Genomic DNA, 23771 nt, shown 5'->3' with positions numbered 1-23771 from the left:
CCAACTGGCCGTGTCCGGGCCAGCTGAGGGGAGAGGTTTGTGCTGGAGCTTGCTGTGCCCCCAAAACCCTGGGAGAGGTTGGAAGTTCTAGTGCCACGATCTGATTTGTATTTGAAAAGGCGGATCTGGCTGTGGGAGCAGAGCGGATGACAGGGATGGGAGTGCCAGCAGAAACCAGGAGGAGGCTGTTGCCATCATCTGGGAGAAAGATGATGGGGGCCTGGCCAGGGTAATGGAGGGGCAGAGAGGGAAGGCAAGAGACTGCAGGGGTCACTGCCTCAGTGTTGGTGCAGGACCGAGGTTCGACCAGGTGGCATGATGGTGGGGCAGGGACCCCAGGAGCATCTGAAGTGAGAGGTCGAAGCCAGGGCAGCCAGCGGGGGGTGGGGAAACCAGAGCCCCTCATGCTCAAGCCCTCCCCTGGCCTTGCTCTTGCTGTCACTCGCTGCCCTGGGGGTCAGTTGCATCCCCTCGGTCTGTCATTCCGTCACTCACCAAAGTCCTAGAAATCTTGCTCGGCCCAGAACCTGGGGGGGAAACAAAATGAGGACCCCCAATTGGGGCATCACAGTAAAGTTAAAGTCCTCCAGGCCCAGGACAGACCCGGCAAGGGACACGTTTTGAGAGGAAAGTTCTATAATAATGCCACAGGAGTGAAAGCTGTCGAGGGAAGGGACAGAGGCCCCAGGGATCAGAACAGTGACACAGGGTGACAAGAGGAGCCGATGGGACTTCTGTGGTGGTCCAGTAGCTAAGGCTCTGCGCTCCCAATGCAGGGGGCCCAGGTTCAACCCCGGTCAGGGAACTCGATCCCACAGGCCACAACTAAAGATCCCGCATGCCGCAACTAAAGATCCCACATGCCGCAACTAAGACCCGATGCAGCCAAATAAATAAATAAATATTTAAAAAAAAAAAAAAAGAGGAGCCAATGGCCATGGGCAGACTTAGGAACACAAAGGGCACCGTTTAAATAAAGTTTCAAGGCAAAGACTTTCTCAAAAGTGTGACCTTGCTGGCCAGCAGTCTCTTGCTCACCATCCTTAAGGGAGAAAGTCCCGTGGCTACTTTTCTTCTTCCCTCAGTTCCCGGAGGTCCCTGGAGTGGTGACCCTCGAGGCTTCCTGAAGCGGTTGCTATGGGCCAGGCACTGAGTCAGACTCGGACCCTGCCCCTCAAGTTCACAATCTGATCTGGAGGAGATGCAGAATAGTGAGTCACAACCCAGGGTGATGGATGTTCAAAAGGGGGAGACAAAAAAAAAAAAAAGGGAGACACAGGGCTGGGAGGGAGGCACAAAGAGGGGCACCACCTGAGTCTGCTTTGACCACAAGGTGACATCTAAGCTGAGTCACTCACTAAATGTTGATAGCGCCCACAAGCACCTTCTGTCCAGTGCTTCATTTTTAGGGTAAAAGCATTTCTTCATTAAAACCCTTCTGGGCCCTCATCAACTCCATGTCTTCTTAAATTGTTTTAATATAATATTGGACACATTCCAAAATATGTGTAATATCTGTGTGCTACATAGATTACATATGTTACGTAGACACGTGTGGCCTGTGTCTTACACACGTTACACATGATGCGTTACTTTATGTGAAATATACAAGAAAAGGAGCCCTCATCACCCACCCCAGACTTCAGAGTGCTGCCAGTTCCTGGGCAAGAATCTGTCTCCCCCAATCCCTTTTTCCTGCCCCACGCCCAGAAGTAATGGCTACCCTGAATTTGTTGTTTATCATTCTCCCTTTTTTTCTCTTACAGTTTGACCACTTCAGTATGTCCCCCTAAACAGTCTAGTGCTCAGTCTGCTTGTACTTGAGCTTGACGAAATGGCATCGTCCTGCACAGGGGACGCGGGTAGCATCGTGCCATCCTTGCTAGTCTGGTGGTGAGCCTTCCGCGACCCTGGTTTCACTCTCCCCTTGGCAGGTGCCGGTGCTCCCTACCGTCCCTGTTTGCCGGGAGGCTTTTCATGACCTACGAACGCAAGATGTCTCAGGGGCCGTGGCAGACGGCACCGTCGTTCACAGTGATTCAGTCTCCCCCTTCCCTTAGGAGCACCCCTCCTTGCCCATTTCCAGGCAGGAGACACACTGGAAGAGACAGGTTCCAGGGCACCCCACCGTAGCTGGGATCCGGGGATCAGGAGACCACCAGGGTCCCTGTGGGAGTGTTACAACACCCGCACAGCAAGTGACTAGGCACTGGAACGTTGCTGCTGAAACACTGAACTCCATGCTGTGCTGGGCGTGAGACAGGTGAAGGGGCGGGAAGGGCGCCATCGCCTCACCCCTGCATCCCACATCATTTCGAGTGTGTCCCCGGGCAAAGTGGAGTCCACACCCTGAGCCTGCTCACCCAGACCACTGCTCAGCCCTCCCAGGCTTGCGTTCCCCACACACTCCTTGCCCCCCACCCCTACACTGGCCAAAAAAAGAAAAGTTGCAAAATCCAGGTGTACAGCTCAATGACTTAGCAAAGCAAACAAACACTCCCTTGGCATCACCAAAGTCAAGAACTCAAATGTCTACCTCCCCAAACCCCCTCATCCCCCTCCCATCACTTCCTTCTCCCTTCCACCAAAGTGACCACAAACCTGATTGTTGTGATAATCTCTTTGGTTTTTATAATTTTACCAACTGTGTCAGTCCGTCCAGGATGCTATGACAAAGTACCACAGACTGTGGCGTTTATAAACAGCAGAAATTTATTGCTCACAGTTCCCAAGGCTGGAAGTCAGAAATTAGGGTACCATCAGGGTAGGGGAAGGCCCTCTTCCAGGTTGCAGACTTCTCATTGTATCCTCACTGGTGCAAGGGGTGAGGGAACTCTCTGGAGCTTCTTTTATAAGGGCACTAATCCCATCATGAGGACCTCACCCCCATGACCTCATGACCTAAGCACCTCCCACAGGCCCCACCTACTAATACCGTTAGGGGATTAGGTTTCAGTGAATTGGGGTGGGGGGGACACAAACATCCAGGCCATCACACATCCCTCAATATGATGATTTTGTTTTGTCTGTTTTCGGACTTTATATAAATGGAATTATTCAGTATTACATTTTGTGTCTAGATTCTGTGCTCAAAATTGGGAGGTTAGGGACTTCCATGGTGGCCCAGTAGGTAAGACTCCGCGTTCCCAGTGCAGGGGGCCCGGGTTTGATCCCTGGTCGGGAAACTAGATCCCACAAGCCACAGCTAAGAAGTCCGCATGCTGCAACAAAGATCCTGCGTGCTGCAACTAAGACCTGGCGCGGCCAAAATAAATATTTTTTAAAAATTGGGAGGTTAATGTGAGTCATTGCATAACAGTAACATGACTGCTGTTCCCCTAGATAGATGTTCTGCCAGTCATTGAGCCCTTCTAGTGTTGAGAGACATTTGAGTGGTTTCCCACTTTAGCTAGCACGGCTAGTGGTGCTGCCAATACTTGCGTATGTGGTGCGCATATATGTGCATTTCAAAGGGTATATATATCAGGTCATAGAGTGTATGTACTGGGTTGAATTGTGTCCCCCCAAATTCATGTCCACCTGGAACCTCAGAATGTGACTTTATTTGGAAAAAGGATCTTTGTGAGTATAATTAGTTAAGATGAGGTCATAGTGGAGTAGCGAGCCCTAATCCAGCGACTGGTGTCCTTAGAAGAAGAGGCCATACAAAGCTGGAAGCAGAGATTGGAGTGAACTTGTGTCTTCAAGCCAAGGAACACCAAGGATTGCTGGCCACCACTGGAAGCTAGGGGAGGGGCAGATCCCTCCTCAGAGCCCCCAGAAGGAGCCAACCCTGCCGTTACCTTGACCTTGGACTTCTGACCTCCAGAACTGTGAGAGAATAAATCTTTTGTTGTTTTAACCCTACCAGTTTAGGGTGCTTTGTTACTGCAGTTACAGCAAACTCATACAGTACATGTATTTTCAGCTCTGCCATTGTTTCCTCTTCTATGAAGTGACTGCTCACATCAATCTTCCCGTTTTTCTATCCGATTGTTTATCCTTTTACTGATGTATAGGAGTTCTTTATTTATTCTGGGTGTGAGCCCTGCCTTAGTTACGTGTATTACAAATCTTTGGGTTTTGAAGCAAGTCCATTAACCTCGCTCTGCGTCCTGTACAGAATGAGATTAATCCCTAGTTTTGCAAGGTTGTATGGGGATTGTAGACAATGACGGAAGCCTTAGGCGACTGGTACAGACTGAGAGCCCATCTGGTCAAGTGCTCTTGATGTGCCCAGAGCTCTAAGGCCCAGCCTTCCTGTCCAGAGGGGCACCTCCCACCCCCACCCCTACAGAGAGGCCAGATGTAAAAGAGCACAACACAGATGCTTTATTGTTTATAAAACATGAAAACCTAGGCCCCAGGGGATTCAAGTGATGCCAGGGAGGCAGAAAGGACGGAGAAGTCGGTAGGCCCCAGCATGAGGGCAAGGGGCCGCGTCTTGGGCCCTTGCTGCAGGCTCCATTTGGCTGGGCTCCACTTCTGGAACAGGGCAGCTCTTCTACCTGCAGCCCAGGGCTGCGCCCTGCCCGAGGGTCCCACGCCTGTGGGGAGCACGGGCAGAAGGAAGACGTGGCTGACGGCCATCCCTGAGGAAGTGGTGAGCAGCTCCTGGATCAGGGCAGGCGGGTAGAAGCCAGGCCTGGCCACTGCCCCGCTTCAACTACCCTCCCTCCAGTGCCCGGCCCTGGGAGAGAACACCTTGAAGGCAAGAAGGAAGGAGGCCGCTGCCTAAAAGTCTTCCTCCCTGCGTGGCCAAGTGGGAGGAGCAGCCGAGACCCTTTTTCAGCTGAAGAACCACAGAGGAGCTGGAACGCACACCAACTAGGAGAGGGCACCCGTTAAGGGTTCTGAACAAATCTGTCTAAAAAACCGTATCTGAGCTCAAAGCATCAGTCCATCCCCCAGCCCAGCTCTGTGCAGGGCCAGAACCCAAGGCAGCACCGATCTCCTGGCAGCTGGGACTCGCGGGTCCCAGAGCTGCCTCTGTCCCAGGCCTCGCCGCCCCTCCCTGTCCCCGCCCCAGTCCAAGAGGAAAGCCGGGGCAGGATCTGGGCGGGGTCTGGGCGGGGTGGCGCCTATCTCCCGGCCTGCAGGTGGTTGTGGAGCTGCTCGGCCTGGCTCTTCAGGCGCTGGAATTCCTCCTGGATGAAGTCTGTCAGGGCTTTGCGAATCTCCACCTGAGGGGAAGGACTGGGGCTGGCCTGCAGCCTTCAGGGAGCTTCGCCCAGGGTCCCTGGGAGGCCAAGGGCACTGGGATGGGCTAGGACAGCTCTGGGATGGCCTGGGGGAGAAACTCACAGCTGACTTGTTCTCTGCCCGGAGCCGCTCGAGCACAGGCAGGGCACTGAAGGGCTTCCCAATCAGCACGGTGATTTTCTGTGGGGAGACGGGCCGCCGGTGGGCGACAGGAGCGGGGGGTGCCCACAGCCCCAGCACCCTGGGGAGCCAGAGGCCAAATCCTGTCCCCACCTTGCTGAGTACTCCCTCGGGTCCACTCTAACCTCTTTAAAACGAGGTGGTTGGGCTCAGTGACATCCAAGGGCCATCCCCGTCCCGGGGTCCATGCCCTAGTCATCCCATCCTGTCCTGTCCCAATCCCAAGGCCTGCCCCTGCCCCGGCCCCGGCCTTGATGCCAGGAAGACACCCCACCCCGCTTCACTCCATTCCCCCTGCTGCAGCCTCCTGAATCTGGCCTCAGTGGTGCTGAGTGGGAGTCATGGGGCAGACGGCAGACAGACAGACAGACAGACAAGGTCAGCAGCCCTACCCACCTGTCCAAAGCGGGGGAAGTAGGGCGGGCTGTTAGGAAGGACGTCGTTCATTCCTGTAGCACAGCAGACAGAAGGCTGGGAAGCAGGTGTGGGGTGGAGCAGGGCAGCTCGGGCACCCTCTCTCTGCCACCCAGAGGAGACCCACCCACCAATACGACCGAGCGAAGCCCCTTTCCCTGGGCCGCAGCCTTGGCTCACCGACATGCCACAGCGGCAGAATGACAGGATTGAGATGACATTCGGCGATCAGGCGTCCGATTCCTACCCCAGAGAGAGGCAGAAATGGTGGCATGAGTGGAGCTTCGGTGCCAGCCTGCGGCCGGGGCCACTCCTGCCCTCCCCCAGTCAAAAGCAGCTGCCCTGGGCCGGCACCTGCCCTTCCCGCCGCTCCCAACATGCTCCTCTGCCCCGCCTGCCACACACAGTCCCACCCAGCCGGAGGCGGGCCAGCGGCTCTTACCCCACTTGAAGCGCAGGAACTCGGAGCTCATGTTCACTTTCCCTGTTGAGAGGCAGGATGGAGGTGAGGCTGGGGGCTGCCGGGCGGCGGCAGGGGGGCAGTCCCACCCATATTCTTGAGAGGGTCACGACCCTGCCAGCCCCACTGACCTTCTGGGAAGATGTGCACCCAGTCCCCATGGTTGAGCTTCTCCAAAATGAAATCCATTCCCTTCTGGTAGACGCCATCTCCTGCCAAGAGACAGTCCCTCCCTTCAGTCTCCATCCTCCAGGGCCCCCCCTCCGCCCTCCCTGGGCACGAAGCAGCAGCTCCCCATCCCCCAGCGGGCGGCCCACACGAACACCTTCCAAGGCCAGTCCCTCTCGGGCCTGCTCAGCTGCCTCCCTGATTGGGCTCTTGGAGCTTTAGGATGAGCCGCCCCTGGGGCGAGCCTACCGTTTGCTGCCTCTGGCCCAGTCTGTTGGTGATTTCCAGCCTCATCTGGGCCCCAGATTCTGGACAGCGACCCTTTCCCCGGGGTCTCTGCCAGGCCAGTTCCCGCAGCCACTCCTCACAGGCCCCCCCCAGCCCTTCCTGAGCCCTCAGCCTCTGCCGGCCCTGCCTCCTGCTGGCCCCTTCCTTGAAGGGCTCCCCCTGAAAACTAGACTCACCCTCAGCCAGGCCTCTCGGGAACGGGAGAGTGTTTGATGGAACACAGTGTCACTGAGAGTTGGGGAAAACTCAAACCTGCTACATGGAAAACAGCAGGGTTGAGCCGCCCCCAGTGCTAGCAACACTCGCCTTAGAGTTTCCCGGAGACCACGACACTGGACCCAGGTGGCCCGGCGGTCAGCAACAACACAGACATGAATGCCTAATGCCGCGTGCTGGCTCTTGACTTGGAGGCACATGGGGGCAATCTGTACCCACGCACAGTTGAGCCCCACTCGTCAACCTTGTCCGTAGAGTGGACAGAGACAGAGAAGGGGGGGAGGTTGAAGAAGCGGGGTAAATATCCTTACGTTATCAAGTAAGGAGTAGAGAGCCGCAGCACAAAGAGGGAGAGAGACAGACAGACTGACGCCAGGACTCTTTGGGCCAATGCACTAAGAAATGGACTTTCAACCTGTTCTCTGCAAGGCGGAGTCTTTGGAAGGTGCCAGATAGGGATCCAGGAGTCTCAACCCAACCCAAATGGGAACCCGGCCCGGCAGCTCCCTTAGGGGCTGGAGCTGGGGAGCAGTCACCCGCTGCAGTTTCTCAGGGCATCGCAGCTGAGAGCAGCAGTTTCCCTACCTGGGCTCGCATTAGCCGGTAGGGGTGGGCTGCAGGGCCGCAGGCTCCTGCTCTACAAAAACCCACTGGTGCAACCGAGCCATCCAGCTTGGAATCAAGATTTACAAATACCGTGCTTTGGGAGCAACACTTCATAATGTTTGGCTTTTGCAAATGCTACTTCCACTCACTTGTACAGCTTGTGCGAGATCACTCTGACACTTCACGTCCTATCACAAGGCCTATGCTTGGGGGGAAAGGGGAATTTTCTGGAACACAGAAGCAACACATGCCAGATACTTCCTTTGCTTCAATACGTGTTGCTAGATCTTTGCTGCACGTCAAATGCACTTGAGAAACAGCTTGTCCCTGCCCACTTTCTCTCACCAGAAGGTGCTTCGGATTAAGACTTCACTTGCTGCTTTTATCGTGCAGTAAAACTTAGATGCGGGTCAAAAAGAAGAATGAGACTAGAAGTGGACACGAAGGCCTCTGAGGTTGCCGAAAGGAGGGACTGAGACTCAGGGACGGGATGCACGAGCAGAGTCGCCATCTCTCAGAGCAGTGCACGATGAACAACGCCACGGCCACTCGCCACGACACTGTAGCCTCTGCTTGTGTTTCAGTGAAAGGAAGCCGCCTCCAGAAGCACCAAAAGCAGAAAGCGTTCCAGGTGGCTATCTCTGGGGAGTAACTAGGTCTGCGGATGTGGAGGGTGGGCGCTGCAGCTCTTCATTAAACAACCTTGTTTATTATTTGAGGTTACTTTATTGGATTTTACCATGTTTTACTGCCATCTACTAGAAATAAGATTTCCCTGACCTCCAACGCCCTTTGGTTACTTCCTCTTCACAACCCAACCTCTGGGAGGAGTGGCCAAACACACGCCACCCCCCCTCGCCCACCCCCCACCGCCCACCCCACCCCACCCCCCGGGCCGTCTACCCCACACCCTGCCCTGTGGCCGTCAGTCCAGAGAAGTGGCTTCTCCAGGGTCACTGGAGGCTTCCACAGTACCGAGGGGCCCTGTTTTGCTTCTTTCCTCTCTGGCCACTGCTCTCTGCTGTCTTGGTGGCTCGTGTCTCCTTCTGTGCTGAGGTGCTGTCCTGGACCCCTGCTCTCTCCGTGCTCTCCCCGTCTACGATCTCGCTTCTACGTTTGTGACTTTGTTTGCGGTTGAGTTCCCGGTATCTTTATTCCCAAGCGTTCTTTTGAGCTCCAGAGCTGCGCATCTCACTGTCTCTGGACCATTCCCTCCTCAGGTGACAGGCTCCTCTCAACCACCATGCTGCCTTCCCCTAGTCCCATCCACCCAGTGGCTCCTCGTTACCAGACATCACCTAGTGTCATCTTTGCGTTTTCTTTTCCTCGCCCCCTCCTACACCCAACCTATCAAGTCCTGTCCCCTCCGCCTCCAGAGCGTATCCCAAAGCCGTCTCGTCTCTGCTCTCTGTGGTGACCCCCAGAGGCCCAGCTACAATCCTCGACCCCGCTTCTGCCCTCCAGGCACACTGCAGCCGGGGGCTCTCTCTCTAACCACACTCGAAAGCCCTGTCACTACCCTGATGAGAAAGCAGAGCCCAAATTCTTCACGATTGTTCCAGAACCTTCACTTTTAGCCTGCAATGCACATTTTCTACCTTTATCACGTACCTCTCCAGTGTCTGCTACATGCTTCCCGTGTCTAGGATGCCTTTCCTTTCATACTCTCCCTGGAAAAATCCTGCTTCCCCAGAGGGAAAAGCAACCTGGATTTGAACCCTGGCTTTGCCACCTCTTGCCCTGTGACCTTGGGCCAGCACCTTTATCCCTCTGAGTCCCCTTATCTGGAGAAGGGGATGAAAATGGGCCCTACCTCCGGAAGCTCAACACCACACCCCTCACCCTACGGCACACGCCACCACCATCACACACTGATGACACCACACTGCCATCAGTGAGTCTCTCTCAGCAACGTCCTCAAGAGAAGGAACGTGGGTAACGCCTCGTCCACTTCTAACATCGGAGCCGGAGGCACACAATCCTCAGGCAGTCGCGGGGAATGCAGTGCGCTCCAAGAAGCCACTGCCACCCCTCCTGCCGCAGGATGAAGCTGGGCCTCACGCGAGTGAGGCAGTGGCCCCCGGCTCCCCGGCTGCCTGTCCCACCAGGGTCCCTCTATTCCCAGCACTGCCAAGCCAGAGGCATGGACCACCAGTCTCCCGGCCCCAAGGGAGGCCAGAGAAGCCCCCAGAAGCACCTCACCTCGGCACACGGGCACGCACTTGCCCAAGCTGAAGAAGTGGGAATGCAGCTCCTTGGTGAAGCAGATGTCTGCGGCCGCGGGGGTCCTGGAGCGGGGACAGACGTGGTCACCACGGCCTCCCCTGCACCCTGCTTCTCTGCCCTGCCCCCAGCGTGAGGCCTGACATCGTGGGCAGTGCAGAATGGAGGCACAGGAGGGCCTGCGGGGCCCCACCCCGTGCCCTGCCTGGACTGCTGGAGGCTCCTCCTGGGCACAGTAGGGGGAGGGCAGACCTGGGCAGAGACGGGTGAAGCCTGCCGGCCCACCACGAGGGGCCCACTGCTCCTCACCAACGCATCAACTTCAGGTTCCAGATGTGGCGGAGTTTCAGGATCCCTGGAGAAGGAGAGGAAAGACTTCATGCCCCAACTTACCTTGTACCTAGGGGGCGCCGATTTCTGTCATCCTGTTTTGGGGAATGAGGGACATGGACAGCAGTACTACCATTTCCCTATGGCCCAAAGTGGCATCTTCCTGACCCTTGGGCTGGACCCCCAAGTTCTCCCGGGCCCCTCCCTCTCTCCCACCCCGTATGTCTTATTAGTCACCACAGCTGGTCTGCCTACCTCCCCGATACATTCTGATGCTGCCTATTCTTCTACCCATTTCCCCACTGTCACCGCCACCACCTTGGTCCAGGTTACTGGATGGCTCTAGAGCCTCCTTCCTGGTCTCCTGGAATCTGCCTGTGGCACCCTGCAGGCCATGCTCTGCCCGGCGGCAAGGGTGAGCTCTGAAAGGCTCTGATTTGATCAAATGGCTTCCCACGAGATCTACCTCCTAGTCTATAACCTCCTGAGTTCAGCAGTGGGAGCCCCGGGCACCCCTAGGAGGGCCTAGCCGCTCCGCGGCACGTGGGATCTTCCCAGACCAGGGCACGAACCCGCGTCCCCTGCATTGGCAGCCATCTGGGTTACTGGAGCCAAGCCACTCCCTGTGAAGTCAGCAGAGCAGGAACTTCTAGGTGGGGAAGCGGGCTCCCAAACGAGGCTGGTGGAAGGCTACAAACCCAGCCTGGGGCAACCCTGGAAACAGGACACAGGTCTTCCAGCCCCTAGCCCAGAGTTTCCTTGACAGGACACTCTGTGGTCCTCAGATTTGTTCCCAAGGCTCTTTGGAACCGTCAACAGTTGAGAGAATGGAGGGTCTGACACACTGGGCCTGATACGTCAGAGGAAAGAAGCTGTCAGACCTTGCGCTACGTCCGTTCCCTCCAAATATCTGAGGCGCTCTCCAAATTACACTCCCTAGGAGGGATGCTGAAGGGGCCACAAATCAAGCTTTCATCCCTGGGGCAGGACATCCCAGAAACAGGAGCGCCAGAGCTATGCAAAGCAGCCCGTGAGGAGTGAGTTTGTTCTGCTTGTGTTCGGCCCTGTCCCAGGTTCCCTCCTTGCTTCCCCAAACCCAGCACACTGGCCCGTGTACCCCAGAGGTGAGGGTCATCCATGCAGGACTGGTGATTGGACACCGTGATGAGGGGTGTGGCCGGGCCTCGGTTCTCGATGAGCTCGTACAGAACCTCCTTGTTGTGGACGGTGAGGTGGTTCATGTACTCTGGAGGGAGAGCGGGAGGGTCGGGATCTTTGCTTCCTTTCCGGGGAGCCCAGAGCTCCCCACCCGCGGCCAAGCCAGCCCCTGCCAGCGCCCCCAACCCCGAACCCCAACTCTGGTTGGGCGTGGAGACCCGTGGCCAACCCTGCCTCGGCTTTGGGTCCACTCACTGGTCCAGAAGCAGCTGTAGGTGCCCACCAAGCCCATGACGACGCTGCTGGCCAGGGTCCAGGTGAGCGGCGGCACCGCGGGGAACGGCCATTTCACATGTAGGGGCATCTCCCCGCCCCGACCGAGCTTCCCCCACCGCCCCCGGCGGCCCGGCGCTCCCCCTGCCCTGGGGCAGGCTGTGGGGCTACTCTAGGTCTGTGTCCTCAACAGCTCGGGGGATGGGTCCCTAACAGGCCAGCGCCACAGACGGGCGCCGCGGCTCGGCGCGACAGGGGACTCGACCAAGGTCACCTAGTGGGTCAGGCCAGAACCGGGCCCGTCCCCGATCTCTCGCCACACACTAGCCGCCCTGGAGCCAGGAGACGGGGTGCGCACTGAGGACCTAGCGCGGACGGGAGCGGCAGCCGCGAAGCCCCCGCACCCGCCGGAAAGCGAGCCTGCGACGGCGCCGGGCTCTACCGCCGTCTGTCGCAAAACGCGCTCGGGCCGCTTGACGGCAGCGGGGGCGGGCCCGCGGGCCGCGTGGCCCCGCCCCGCTCCGGAGCCGCGCGGATTTGAGGCCACCCGCCGGCTGCAGGTCCGTTTTGTCTCATTAGTTCCTCCCCGGTGAACTCTCCGTGAGTAACATGGGCTGCGCAACACGATTACCTGACACCACACAAAATCGGGGCTGGCTTCCCTGGCGGTGTAGTGGTTAAGGGTCTGCTTGCCAATGCAGGGGACACGGATTTGAGCCCTGGTCAGGGAAGACCCGACATGCCGCGGTGCTAGCAGCTAAGCCCACGTGCTACAACTATTGAAGCCCGCGCGCCTAGAGCCCGTGCTCCGCAACGAGAGAAGCCACTGCAATGAGAAAACCGTGCACTGCGCACAGCAATGAAGACCCAATGAGGCCAAAAATAAATAAATAAAATTAATTTATTTTAAAAAAAAGGTCGGGGCTGGCGGAGGACTTTTACTTTAGTTTTCTTCCCCCTTTGTTTTCATTAATTTCGTATAACACGGAATTAACCATTTTATAGTATTTTATATTACATTATTTTATGTATGTAACGTATGTAATGTTAAACGTTATGTATTGTATATGTTACATTATGTAACTTTACATAATTAGCTACATACAACTTATTTATTTATTTTTTTTGCAGTACGCGGGCCTCTCACTGTTGTGGCCTCTCCCGTTGCGGAGCACAGGCTCCGGACGCGCAGGCTCAGCGGCCATGGCTCACGGGCCTAGCCGCTCCGCGGCACGTGGGATCTTCCCGGACCGGGGCACGAACCTGTGTCCCCTGCATCGGCAGGCGATTCTTAACCACTGTGCCACCAGGGAAGCCCTACAACTTTATATAATCACAATATTACAGAATTGTACTATACTTATGTATGTATGTAATATAATGTAACATGTGATGCAATATGTAATATATAGCAGCATATAACATACAATAGGAAATACTATGTATATTACAGTATTTTATATCGTTTAGTACACCCACAGTGTTGTCAACCACCACCTCTAACTAGGTCCAAACATGTTCATCACCCCAAAAAGAAAGACCTGTAGGCGTTAAGCAGTCTATTTTTTATTTTTAAAGCAAAGTATAATTTTATTGATTAAAAAATATTTTTCCCGGGAATTCCCTGGCGGTCCAGTGGTTAGGACTCGGCGCTCTCACTGCCGAGGGCCTGGGTTCAATCCCTGCTCCGGAACTAAGATCCAGCAAGACGCGGAAAAAAAAAAAATCCCAGTCTTCGGCTCATCACCACCCCCAATCCCTTAGCACGGAGGTCCTGCCAACGGGGACATTGCCCCGAAGACCGCACTACAACCATTCAGTAAGGACCCATCGCCCGCCCGCAGACACCGCCTGAGTCCCCCACTTGTCCCAGCAGCGACAGTGCAGGATCCCCACGGGGCACTGAGCTGCCAGCGCTCTAATCTCTCAGGTACAGTTTTTTAGTCCGCCCTCGGCTTCCACCACCATGGCCAGTTCCTGCGCCGACTGTCGCTCGCTTTGGGTATTCAGAGCGCTCAGGAGTGCGCAGCCACACCGGGCCCGGCCCGAGGTCTTGGAGATAAGGCCCTTGTCCTCGGGGGTGCCCAGGCTCGCCGCGGGGCTTCCCTTTTTCAGGCACGCCTCCAGCTCTGGAGTCTTCCCCACCGTATCCTTCCTGCAGGCGGCCGGGGACAGGGGCTGAGCGCCGGGCCTGGGAGAGCGCAGAACAGAGTCTGCGCTCGGGCGCCCGCAGCCCCTCGCTGCGCGCCCTGGGCACAGGAAAAACTCTGACTCACAGCACGGTCATCTGCTCAAACCCTCCCCCGCCTTTATCTCCGCTAGCGCCCTGTCCCACCCGGGCGGGGAAGGCGGGGTCTGGTGGGAAAGTGGGCGGCCAGGTCCAAGCCAGGCCAGCTGCCCAACCTCCTGGCGGCCTCCGGGGTGGAGCCAGGGCCGGGCCCGCCCACCGGGAAGGGTGGGGCTGCCGAGCCAGCCCTGACGGGTGGGGAGAGTTGAGAGTCTGTTCCTCTGTTTTCGTCTACGGTCCCTGCCCAGGCAGACGCTGTGATTCCGTGGGGAGTCGCGATCCGCTCACAGCACAGGAAGGTGGTGTGGAGACGACCCGTTCTGCACAGGTATGGGAGCCCTCTGGCCAGAGGGAAGGAGGAAGTTGCCCCCAGCCTGTGAGGGAAGGCGAGAGGGGAAGGGAATCCCAGGGCTGGGGCTAAGGGCTGGTGTTGGGAGCCCGGACCGACTTTGGGCTGAGGCCAGGAACTCTCTAGTTCTTTTCCTCCGCCCACCTGGGAGCCCCTGGCCCCAGAGCCTCCAAGCCTGCCCTTGCCAGCCCAGGGCTGCCTAAAGGCCTACATACATCCCAGAATAGATACCAGGGCAGGGGACCCAAACTAGCGTGAATGACAGAGCAGGTGGCTAGGGGGAAACAGGCATGGAGCCCGGGCAGGCACTGAGGCAGGTGACAAGGCAACAGAGAAAAGCAGGCAGACAGATGTAGAGGGACTTACGTCACTGTACGAGGGCAACACCAACAGGGAGTTGAGCAAGGGCCTGAGCCCAAAAGACAGGGCAAAGAGAAAGACACTCAGGAAGAGGGGTGCTCCAGCTGGTAAGATGAACAAGTAGGGCTCACCAGTAGTGGGGGGGATGGGGAGAGGGGCTCCATCACACACTGCAGTGTGGTGAGTTGGTGTATCCGAGATCATTCTAAATGCATACGCCCTTGAATCCAGCAATTATACTGCTGGGAGTTTGTCTTGAGCATAATGTCTGCCAAGTGAGGAGACAGAGATGCACGAAGATGGTCCTTCTAGTTGCTAATGGCGGTGAAAAGTTGGAATCAACTCTAAGGTTGAACCCTTGTGAACTGCTGGTGGGAATGTAAGATGGGGCAGCCACTGTGGAAAATAGTATGGCGGTTCCTCAAAAAAGTTAAATATAGGATTACCATACGTTCCAGCAATTTCACTTCTAGGTATCTAACCGAAAGGATTGAAAGCAGGAACTTGAAGAGATATTTGTACCCTCATGTTCACAGTAGCAGTACTGACGGTAGCCAGAAAGTGGAAGCAACCCAGTGTCCATGGATAGGTGAATAGATGAGCAAAACGTGGTCCATCCGTACAGCGGAATGTTATTTAGAATTTAAAAGGAAGGACATTCTGACATGGATGAGACGAGCACGTTATGATCAGTGAAATCAAACGGTCACAGACAGACAGATACTGTACGACTCCACTTGTACGAGCTGCTTAGAGTCGTCGGGTTCCTAGGGACAGAAAGTAGGGTGGGGGGGCACGGGCTGGGGGAGGGGATGTGGGGGTTAGTGTCAAATGGGGACAGAGTTTCAGTTTGGGAAGGTGGAAGAGTTCCGGGGATGGATGGTGGGGATGGTTGCACAGCACCGTGAAGGTGCTTCATGCCACTGAACTTAAAAATGGTTAAGATGGTGAACGTGATGCTATGCGTATTTGACCGCAATTAAAAAGAACGAGATTGAACCGTACATGCTGATGTCGGAAGGTGTCCACAAGAAAGGCAGGAAATGTGTGATGCTGGCAGCTCTGGGAGGCTGGTGCTGGGCAGTAGCAGGATGGCATCGCTTTCTCTGTCGCATATTACCGTGTCCTTCTGGAACTAGAATTGAGCCCAACTGGGACCTGAACCTGGAGCAACCTGGATTCCTCTGGAGGGTTCCAGAAGCCCATACATGGCCATGCACTGCTTCTGCTCCTCCTCCTGGCTGGTGGGGCTGACACCTTTCACATCTGTGCTTTTAACACCCAGCGGCTGACGCTCAGCAAGGTGGCCAGGGAGCCTGTGCTGGACACCTTAGTTCAGGTAGGTTCATCACTGCAGAGAAGCTGTGCCCCTAAGGACCATGGCCCAAAGCCCCCTAGCCCTACCTGACCAGGGGCATGTGCCAGAGAAGAGGGGACATCAGGAGACATGGTGTGGAGACATGGAGCACCTTCCTTCCCTGTCGCTGGCCTCAGTCTCCTCCTCCACAAAGTGGGTGTGGTGTTGGTGGAGATGGCGTTCAGTCTTCTCCCGGGTCCCTTCTAGCCTCGCTGCTCTGTTTGGCCTGCAGCCAGCGTGTCATGCCACTCTTGGCCGCGCTGGTGCCGGGCCCCCAGGGATGCCACCCCTCTCCCAGGGTGGCTGGCACTGAGTGGGGCTGGCCTTCCTGGTGTCCTGCAGATCCTGGCTCGGTGTGACATCACACTGCTGCAGGAGGTGGTGGACTCTACTGGCAGTGCCATCCTACTCCTGCTTCGAGAACTCAATCGGTGAGGAGGGCTTTGTGGGTCTAAACTGGGGGCCCCACGGAGCCTCAGGGCCGCTGACCCGAGGTTCCCCTTTCCTGGCAGATTTGATGACTCTGGGCCCTACAGCTTCCTGAGCAGCCACCTGCTGGGGCGTGGCACGTACAAGGAGAGATATGTGTATATCTACCGGTGAGTGCAGATGGTGACCGGGGCGGTCTGGACACTTGGCCCGGCGTGCGGTGGCGCAGTAGCCCCAAGCGTGGCCCTCACCTCCGCATCACACTTTTTCTCCTCAGTGGTTTTACCCTGGGGTCTTCTTGTCCTCTACCCCAGACAGCTTTAGTGCCCATGTGTCCCTCCAGCAGGTGGCCTTCCTTCTGCAAGTACAGAAGTGGGGCCCCCCGCCTCTCTCCTGTGGAAGCCACAGGGGCTCGGGGTGAGGCTGGCTCCCTCTTTGGGAGTGACTGGTTGCAGCTTCTGGGAAGAGGCTCACCAGGGGCCTGTCGTGGGTCCTGGGCAGACCCAGTTTCCAGAAACAGCCCTAAGTCCCTGGGAGGATAGCCTGGGGCGGGGGTCAGGATTGAGAGGGCAAGGGTGGCAGTCAGGGAAGGAGACCTGTTCCTATATATAGATGAAATTACATAATGTCTAGAATTCACTCCAAAATGATGGGGGAACAGAGACACGCCCATACAGTAGCACCGCTCATAACAATCTCAAAGTGGAAATGATCCGAGTGTCCGTCAGCTGATGAACAGATAAACAAAAGGCGGTCTCTCCACGTAGTAGAATATCATTCAGCCTAAGAAGGAAGGAAGTCTGAGCCAGGCTGCAGCCTGGATGAACCTGAAACGTGTGCTAAGGGAAAGAACCAGACACAGAAGACTATGTATTATTGGATTCCATTCACATGAAATGTCCAGCAGAGGCGATGTACAGAGACAGAAGACAGATCAGGGGCCGCCAGGGGCTGGCGGGGAGGGGAATGGGAACTGCTCATGGGCGAGGTTTCTTTGGGGTGATAAGAATGTTCTAAAATTGATTGTGGGGATGGTCGCACAACCTTGTGAATGTACTGAATGCCACTGTATCGTGCATTTTACGCAGGTGAGTTTTACGATGTGCAAAATATATCTCGATCTAGAAGAAGTTCTAGAAAGAAAGGCTAGGCAGGCTGTGCTTACATGAAATGGAGCTGCTGGCGGAGGGCTTCTCCCTGAGTGCCAGGTCTGATGTGGGCACTTGCAAACTGAAACCAGTGGTCCACCAGGTCACAGAAGGCGCAGGTCCTGGATTCCTACACGTACGACGATCAGAATGACCTCTTTGCCCGGGAGCCCTTTGTGTGCCGGTTCTCTTTGCCCAGCAAGGGTAGGTAGGGATGAAGGGTGGCCCCCTATGAGGGAGCAGGAATGGGGGTCTGGTGGGTTCTACGGGGCCTTGGGGGGGACTGGGCAGAGGGGGCCAGGAGTGGCTGGGAGCCCTCTGTCCCCGGGGCCTTGCAGTCCTGCCCAGCCTGGTGCTGGTCCCACTGCACACCACGCCGAAGGCCGTAGAGACGGAGCTCAACGCCCTGTACCACGTGTTTCTGGACGCCTCCCAGCGCTGGCAAAGCGAGGTAGGGCTGGGCCAGTTGTATGGGAGGGAGGGGGACAGGACAGCCAGGTGGCCAGGCCCGACTGCTGCTTCCCTCTCCAGGACGTGATCCTGCTTGGGGACTTCAACGCTGACTGTGCTTCACTGACCAAAAAGCGCCTGGATGACCTAGTCCTTCGGACTCAGGCTGGCTTCCACTGGGCCATCCCTGATGGCGTGGACACCACAGTGCGGGCCAGCACCCACTGCACCTACGACCGCATAGTGCTACACGGGGAGCATCTCCAGGGCATGCTGCGCGGCGCAGCCGCCTTCGACTTCCCCCGGAGCTTTGGGCTCACCGAGGAGGAGGTAAAGGGGTGAGGCAGGAACCGGCTCATGGGGAAGCCCCTAGGCCCCGAGACTGACGCTTTGTCCCGCTGCCCACCCCCAGGCCCTCAACGTCAGCGATCACTACCCCGTGGAGGTGGAGCTGAGCTGTGCGGTGCACGGGGCCCAGACCCTCAGCCTGGCCGCTCTGTTACTGTCACTGCTGCTGCTCCTGTCCGCCCAGCTGGGCCTGCTGGCCTGAAGCCACCGCATGCCAGCTGCCCACAGTTGCGAGGACTATGCCGTTTTCTGGACTCAACCCCCCCTTCTATCCTGCCGTGCCACTCCTCTACGTGCCTTTGCTTTGGCTTGTGTTCTTTGGTTGGGCCTGTGCTTGGCATGAGAATGTGGAAGAGGAAGGCAGGAGCCCTGAGGCTGGAGCCACGCCACTCTAAGCCCAGGTAGTGTCAGGAATGAGGACAAAAGGCAGGCTCCAGGGCTGGGGTGGGGGAATGAAAATCCCCCATGCTGCAATGAAGATCCCACGTGTCACAACTGAGACCCCGATGCAGCCAAATAAATAAATATTTATTGTATGACAAGACCATACACGCTGAGAACAGAAAGCTAGATTGCAGGGATATTACATGTGTGTAGCAGACATGGCAAAGGGTCATCTTTATCATACGTGGGACTCATATGAAGCAAGACCCGACTAGATACAGGGACTGGAGCTAAAGAGTTCACACACACACAGTAAGTAGTCAACAGGAAATGTTTAAGTTCATTGTAACCCAGCTAGCTGCCCTGACATCTCCTAGGCTGGTTAAAAGCATCTACATAAACCACTTATACTATCTACAAAGAAGTTACCTGTGTATGTGATCCCCCAGGGGAAAGGGATACAGGATACTACAGCCGAAGTAACAATGACCCCACTTAGTGTTATCACAGAACCCCTCCTTCCCCAGCTCCATTTCCCAGAAAACAGAGCTCATTAAAGACGGCTAGCAGGACATCAGAGCCGTTTAAGTGCAAGTTATGTTTTTATGATATAGAAGCATCAACTTTAGGTTAAAAGGTAGTTTTAAACTTTAGAAATGGCAGTTGCTAAGGATTACGAGATGCCAGACTGCAGCAAGGCTCTCCGGCTACTATGCTGGGCTCTGGAACCAAATCCCTTTAGGGTCCTCTTCTCCTGGCCTCACAGCCCCAGGCCACCCCACCTAGCAGAGCTCTGGGACTCAGCTGCTCTTACAGCAGGGTGGCCCTGGCAATTGGTGTCAGATAGCACACCAGGATCCCCTGGGCCAGAGGACACTGCACGCTATTTGCCCAAAGGTCTCTTGTCGCCAAGCCCTATCTCAGCCATAGGAGCTTGATATCAGGAGTAAAGGGCCCTGGGAGTGAGGCCCTATAAGGGGTAGTGGGTTAGGCTTAGGATGGGGTGGGGTGATGAGATTTCTCAACTCTGTAGACGGGGAAATGTGGTTAGGCCCAGGACAAATGTTTACTCCAGGGGTAACTGGTGAAAATACAGCCAGAACCATGTCTGGTCTGCTTCCTTCCTCCCCATGTCCAACAATGTTCCTGTCCTGGTCTGGACCCTTGGGGAAGAGCTTCCACAGCTGCCTGAGACCCCTTTCCATGACCCAGGGTGGGTGCTTTACTAAGGAAGTGCTCCATGCACATGCAGGGGGACTTGTGAACCCACTGCCTGGGATCTAAGGCAGGTCTAAGTGCTGGTCCCGGTGCTGGCCCTGCTAAGCGCCAGCTGGCCAGCTTAGTGGTCAGCCTTTTTCTGAAGAGAAGGGACAGCAACCCTAGGACTCCCAGAGGCTCCCCACCCCCCATGAATCCAGATGCAAAGACAGGAGAAGAAAGTAGAGTTTATTAGTGGCCATAGGTGGGGAGGGGGCAGCGCCAAGGCTCTCACGAGTGCAGGGCCCGCCATTTGTCCAGCGGGCCACGATTAGGGATGTACTTGACCCCACAGCCATCCGGAATGAGCCGCTTTTCTGCCACCATGTTTTCAAACTCATCTGCATTAAACTTAGTAAATCCCCACTTCTTGGAGATGTGGATCTAGAGAGAGACAGAAACAGCCGAGTCAGGAGGCCTGGGGACAGGAGCAGGGAAAGGTGAGACCAAGGCTGTAGCACTACATACCTTCTGGCGGCCAGGGAACTTGAACTTGGCCCTGCGGAGGGCCTCAATCACATGCTCCTTGTTCTGCAGCTTGGTGCGGATGGACATTATGACCTGGCCAATGTGGACCCTGGCCACTGTGCCCTGGGGCTTTCCAAAGGCACCACGCATACCTGTCTGGAGCCTAGATTGGGAACAGCATGCCAGTCATGAATGTCCACCGGAAAGGGCTGTCTCCAAGGTCCCTTAGGGCAACCCGTACAGGCAACAGGCCGCATACACTACCGAGGAGGCTGCTGTTTGCAGCCATTGCGCACCGGGCCCCCATGGGGAAAAGAGCACAGTCGGCTTAACTGGCTGCAAAGAACACAGAGAACCCTAAAAGAGACTAGCTAGGATCCCTGCAAGGTGCTACTGCGCTCATCTGAAAGCCATCCACCCTGTGACCATGCCAGCAACCTGCCTGCCTGCAGCTCATGCCATTAGGCTCAAAGAGGAGCTCCTCCGGCAGAAGCACCTCCCTCTACCTGTTTCCCAGAGCCATGACGCCTTTTGTGTTTGTCTCTGGGACTGTCCACTGAAGTCCACTTGCTAGCCCTTTGGCCTGGCTTTGCTATGGGTGGTTGACTCTTTGTGAGACCACCTCTTTGCCCTGACTGATGAAAAAAATAATCAAGCCCAGGCTTTAAGATATGGGAGAACATCTGAAAAGGCCAGGAGTCTCAGGACCCAGCTCACCTGTCAGCTCCAGCACAGGACAACATCTTGTTGATGCGGATGACGTGGAAGGGGTGGAGCCGCACTCGGATGTGAAAACCATCTTTGCCGCAGCTTTTCACCATGTACTTGTTGGCACAAATACGGGCAGCCTCCAGGGCTATTGGGGCAGGGGAGGCAGCAGAGTGAGACAAAATGGCACAGAAGCACTTACCATAGCTCTCTGGGAACACCTGTATTGGCTGAGGGAAGCTTAGTAAAGAGGCTCACGATTGGCTGCTCGTGATTAACGACCTGATAATTCCACTGCGGTGAGCTCTAGGTCTGGCCGGGGGCCCACATACAAGGGACATGGGACGGTGAGCAAGGAAACCTGCCTCACCTTCAGAGGAGAGCTGCTCATATTCATCCGACACCATGTGGCCACAGAGTGGGAACTCATCCACTTTTGCCTTCTTCCGCCCCAGGTCAAAGATGCGGATCTTAGCATCTAGAAAAAAAATCTGGTTAGAGTGTGTGTGTGTACCATAGCCACTGGGTCAGTGCAGCCAAACCAGTTTGGGGGCTTTCCCACCACTTACCAGGGACACCTCGGCAGAAGCGAGACTTTGGGTATGGCTTGTTCTTGCAATACCGGTAACTGCGGGGAAGGGGAGGAACCCAAGTTAGCAGGGATTCACAAGTGAACTCCACAATAGGCACTTTGAGTTCTTCCTCAATCTACGACCAAAGGGGCGTTGGGAGAGGGGGAATGACACATGTCATCTCTAAGCTTGGTCTTCATTCCTAGAAATTTGGTGCTAAAGCAAGATGCGGCCAGAAATTAGGACACCAATGCTAGGAGATTATAAAAGTAAAAAAAAAAAAAAAAAAAAACAAACCAAAAAAATCACCCTCTATGCCCTGTTGTGTTTTCAACTCCCTATAAGGCTAACATCCTGAAACGGACTTTCTCAATTTAAATACTGCGAAGAGTAACACACTTCGTGCCATCCACCTAAAGTCCTTTGGGCACGTGGCATTAAGTCGGCCTCCAAGCTTCGTGATGGGCGCCCCCTGAAGGGCACACGAGGCGGCTGAACACGCTTTTCTGGGACTGCCCTTGGCGACCAAGGAGCCCACACGGCACGTCGCCTGGAAATAAGACGGGGATGGCACACAAAGACCCTGAGGGCACCGAACCTAAAAAGCAAGCGACTTTTCAGCTCTGAAGGCGGGGATGCAAGGCGGACGTCGCTTGTAGCCCTAAAATGGGGCTAACGTATGCAGACCTGGGTCAACCGGCCACTCCAACGAAAAGAGGGAAGCGGTAAATACCAGCATGAATTTATACAACCAAATGGTACAAAGACCTAAAGCGACCTAAAAGTTCTTGGAGAATACGCGGGGCCCGTTCCCAGGACAGGAAAGCCGCACTAGGGAGACCCCACCCACGGTTGCTTTTAGCAGCCAAACGCGATTCTCCCCCACTTTCCCAGCAGCGAAACAGGCACTCACCAGCGGGCGGGGCGGCGGCCCATGGCGACACCAAGATCTTCAGTGGCTGCAACAAAACATACAAGATCGGAAGAGCAGTCGAAGACAGGCCCTGAACTAGAGGAGAGAAATGGCAAGGGCACCGCAGGAGCCACAACGGCCGACTACTCACCGCGCCGAAGGGAAAGAGATGCTCTTACGCCTGCGCAGGCCTTATATAGGCCGTCTCTCTTCACGCGTAGGAACCATAGAGTCCGGGTGAGGGCGGAGAGACACTCTGTCACACTTCCGGAACGTAGTCGCAGCGGGGCTCTGCGCCTGCGTGCGGGAGTGGCTGGGCACAAGCGCAGAGCGGGGAGGCGGCTAGGTCCCGTACCGCAGGCGGCCGGCTGGCGAATGGGGCTTCGCCACATCAGCGAGAGAAGCCGGCTTCCGGCTGGCCATTGTGGGCGTAGAACTCTTGCCCGAGGCTTTGCCGTAACTATAAAAGACGTATGTTCCTAGAGTTGAAAGAAGGAAAATGCCGAATGGGGCTTACGGCGGCCGCGCGCGTGTTCCCGGGCATGGCGGAGCCCGGGACAAGCCCTCTGTACCTTCCCGCTGCGCTCCAGAGCCCAGCAGGGAGGCGCCCTATTGGAGGCTCTGCCCACGTTCATTGGTCCACCGGGAGGCCGGAGCGAGAGGCCCGCCCTCGCCCCGCCTCCGCAACCCCCCCCACCCCAGGCCGTAACCGAAGAGTCCTGAGCCCTCTTGTTTGCGAGCTGTACGCCAAGTTCTCCTTTCCTGGAGAGCCGGGGCGGGGCCTGCGTCGGCCCCAGGAGGTCTGCGCCCTCCCGGAGTAAGGCCAAGAAAAAGCCGCCCCCCAAGATCCAGGGCTCAGGAGAGCCCGTGAGCACCGTTGGGCCCGCCCTGACCCGGCAGAGAAAAGAGACGTTGTGCTCCCCAGGGTGACTTGGAGAAGGGGAAGAGGAAGGTGGCGACCCCACCCAGATGGCAAACGAGCACTGTCACTCCTTGTGCGGCTGGGCCCCAGTCCTGGCCTCTGAGAGCTGCCTTGATCTGTACTCCTGGGAGCTTCCACCCTCCCGGGCCCAGAATGTGGCACCCACCCCCACACACAGTTCTTTCCCCGCCCACTGAATTCCAGCGCCTCCTGAGTGTGCCTCTGAGATGTTCACGAAACCACCCCCCGCCCGCCCAAGAATACATCCAGAGAAGTGTCCAGAGCTAGTACCCATACCACC

At 56.2% G+C, this 23771-nt stretch overlaps 3 protein-coding genes and 1 non-coding gene across 7 annotated transcripts; 1 reads left to right on the top strand and 3 right to left on the bottom strand.

Moving 5' to 3' along the window:
- Positions 1–4309: 4309 nt before the first annotated feature.
- Positions 4310–11946, bottom strand: TAZ (tafazzin). 3 transcript variants are annotated; one of them, XM_032620821.1, is made up of 10 exons: positions 11501–11946; positions 11205–11333; positions 10067–10112; positions 9737–9822; positions 6388–6468; positions 6239–6280; positions 5977–6039; positions 5779–5831; positions 5305–5382; positions 4310–5183 (listed from the first exon to the last, which is right to left on the bottom strand). In XM_032620821.1, the coding sequence occupies exons 1-10, from the start codon at positions 11607–11609 to the stop codon at positions 5082–5084; spliced, it is 789 nt and encodes a 262-aa protein (XP_032476712.1). In that variant the 5' UTR covers positions 11610–11946; the 3' UTR covers positions 4310–5081. The 3 variants fall into 3 exon arrangements, with proteins under 3 accessions (XP_032476712.1, XP_032476710.1, XP_032476711.1); XM_032620819.1 differs by having other exon boundaries at positions 4310–5382; XM_032620820.1 differs by lacking the exon at positions 5779–5831.
- DNASE1L1 (deoxyribonuclease 1 like 1) lies at positions 11720–19207 on the top strand. The gene is made up of 11 exons (XM_032619045.1): positions 11720–11723; positions 11846–12078; positions 13283–13448; positions 13634–14133; positions 15800–15853; positions 16214–16302; positions 16384–16470; positions 17552–17652; positions 17787–17899; positions 17980–18228; positions 18311–19207. The coding sequence occupies exons 1-11, from the start codon at positions 11720–11722 to the stop codon at positions 18446–18448; spliced, it is 1734 nt and encodes a 577-aa protein (XP_032474936.1). The 3' UTR covers positions 18449–19207.
- Positions 19208–20055: 848 nt separating this feature from the next.
- Positions 20056–23138, bottom strand: RPL10 (ribosomal protein L10). Of its 2 annotated transcripts, XM_032619944.1 has the most exons (7): positions 22700–23138; positions 22549–22594; positions 21633–21691; positions 21434–21541; positions 21073–21211; positions 20356–20518; positions 20056–20271 (listed from the first exon to the last, which is right to left on the bottom strand). In XM_032619944.1, the coding sequence occupies exons 1-7, from the start codon at positions 22938–22940 to the stop codon at positions 20119–20121; spliced, it is 909 nt and encodes a 302-aa protein (XP_032475835.1). In that variant the 5' UTR covers positions 22941–23138; the 3' UTR covers positions 20056–20118. The 2 variants fall into 2 exon arrangements, with proteins under 2 accessions (XP_032475835.1, XP_032475837.1); XM_032619946.1 differs by lacking the exon at positions 20056–20271 and having other exon boundaries at positions 20399–20507; positions 22549–22721.
- Positions 20563–20697, bottom strand: LOC116748172. Its single transcript, XR_004348185.1, has one exon. It is a non-coding gene; the product is annotated as a small nucleolar RNA SNORA70 (small nucleolar RNA).
- Positions 23139–23771: the final 633 nt, after the last annotated feature.

Source organism: Phocoena sinus, chromosome X (assembly GCF_008692025.1).
Source record: "Phocoena sinus isolate mPhoSin1 chromosome X, mPhoSin1.pri, whole genome shotgun sequence".
Lineage (NCBI taxonomy): Eukaryota > Metazoa > Chordata > Mammalia > Artiodactyla > Phocoenidae > Phocoena > Phocoena sinus.
The sequence above is the reverse complement of the archived record's forward strand: the minus strand, read 5'-3'. Positions and strand labels throughout refer to the sequence as shown.

Excerpts from the sequence above, each read along its gene's own strand:
- RPL10 (XM_032619944.1), bottom strand. The coding sequence starts at position 22,940 with ATGTGGCGAAGCCCCATTCGCCAGCCGGCCGCCTGCGGTACGGGACCT. Across the intron at positions 22,595-22,699 it reads ATCTCTTTCCCTTCGGCGCG|CCACTGAAGATCTTGGTGTC; the intron begins GTGAGTAGTCGG and ends GTTTTGTTGCAG. Across the intron at positions 20,519-21,072 it reads TCCTGTGCTGGAGCTGACAG|GCTCCAGACAGGTATGCGTG; the intron begins GTGAGCTGGGTC and ends TTCCCAATCTAG.
- DNASE1L1 (XM_032619045.1), top strand. Across the intron at positions 16,303-16,383 it reads CTGCTTCGAGAACTCAATCG|ATTTGATGACTCTGGGCCCT; the intron begins GTGAGGAGGGCT and ends CTTTCCTGGCAG. Across the intron at positions 16,471-17,551 it reads AGATATGTGTATATCTACCG|GTCACAGAAGGCGCAGGTCC; the intron begins GTGAGTGCAGAT and ends GTGGTCCACCAG.
- TAZ (XM_032620819.1), bottom strand. The coding sequence starts at position 11,609 with ATGCCCCTACATGTGAAATGGCCGTTCCCCGCGGTGCCGCCGCTCACC. Across the intron at positions 11,334-11,500 it reads CTACAGCTGCTTCTGGACCA|AGTACATGAACCACCTCACC; the intron begins GTGAGTGGACCC and ends CTCTCCCTCCAG. Across the intron at positions 9,823-10,066 it reads AACCTGAAGTTGATGCGTTG|GACCCCCGCGGCCGCAGACA; the intron begins GTGAGGAGCAGT and ends TCCCCGCTCCAG.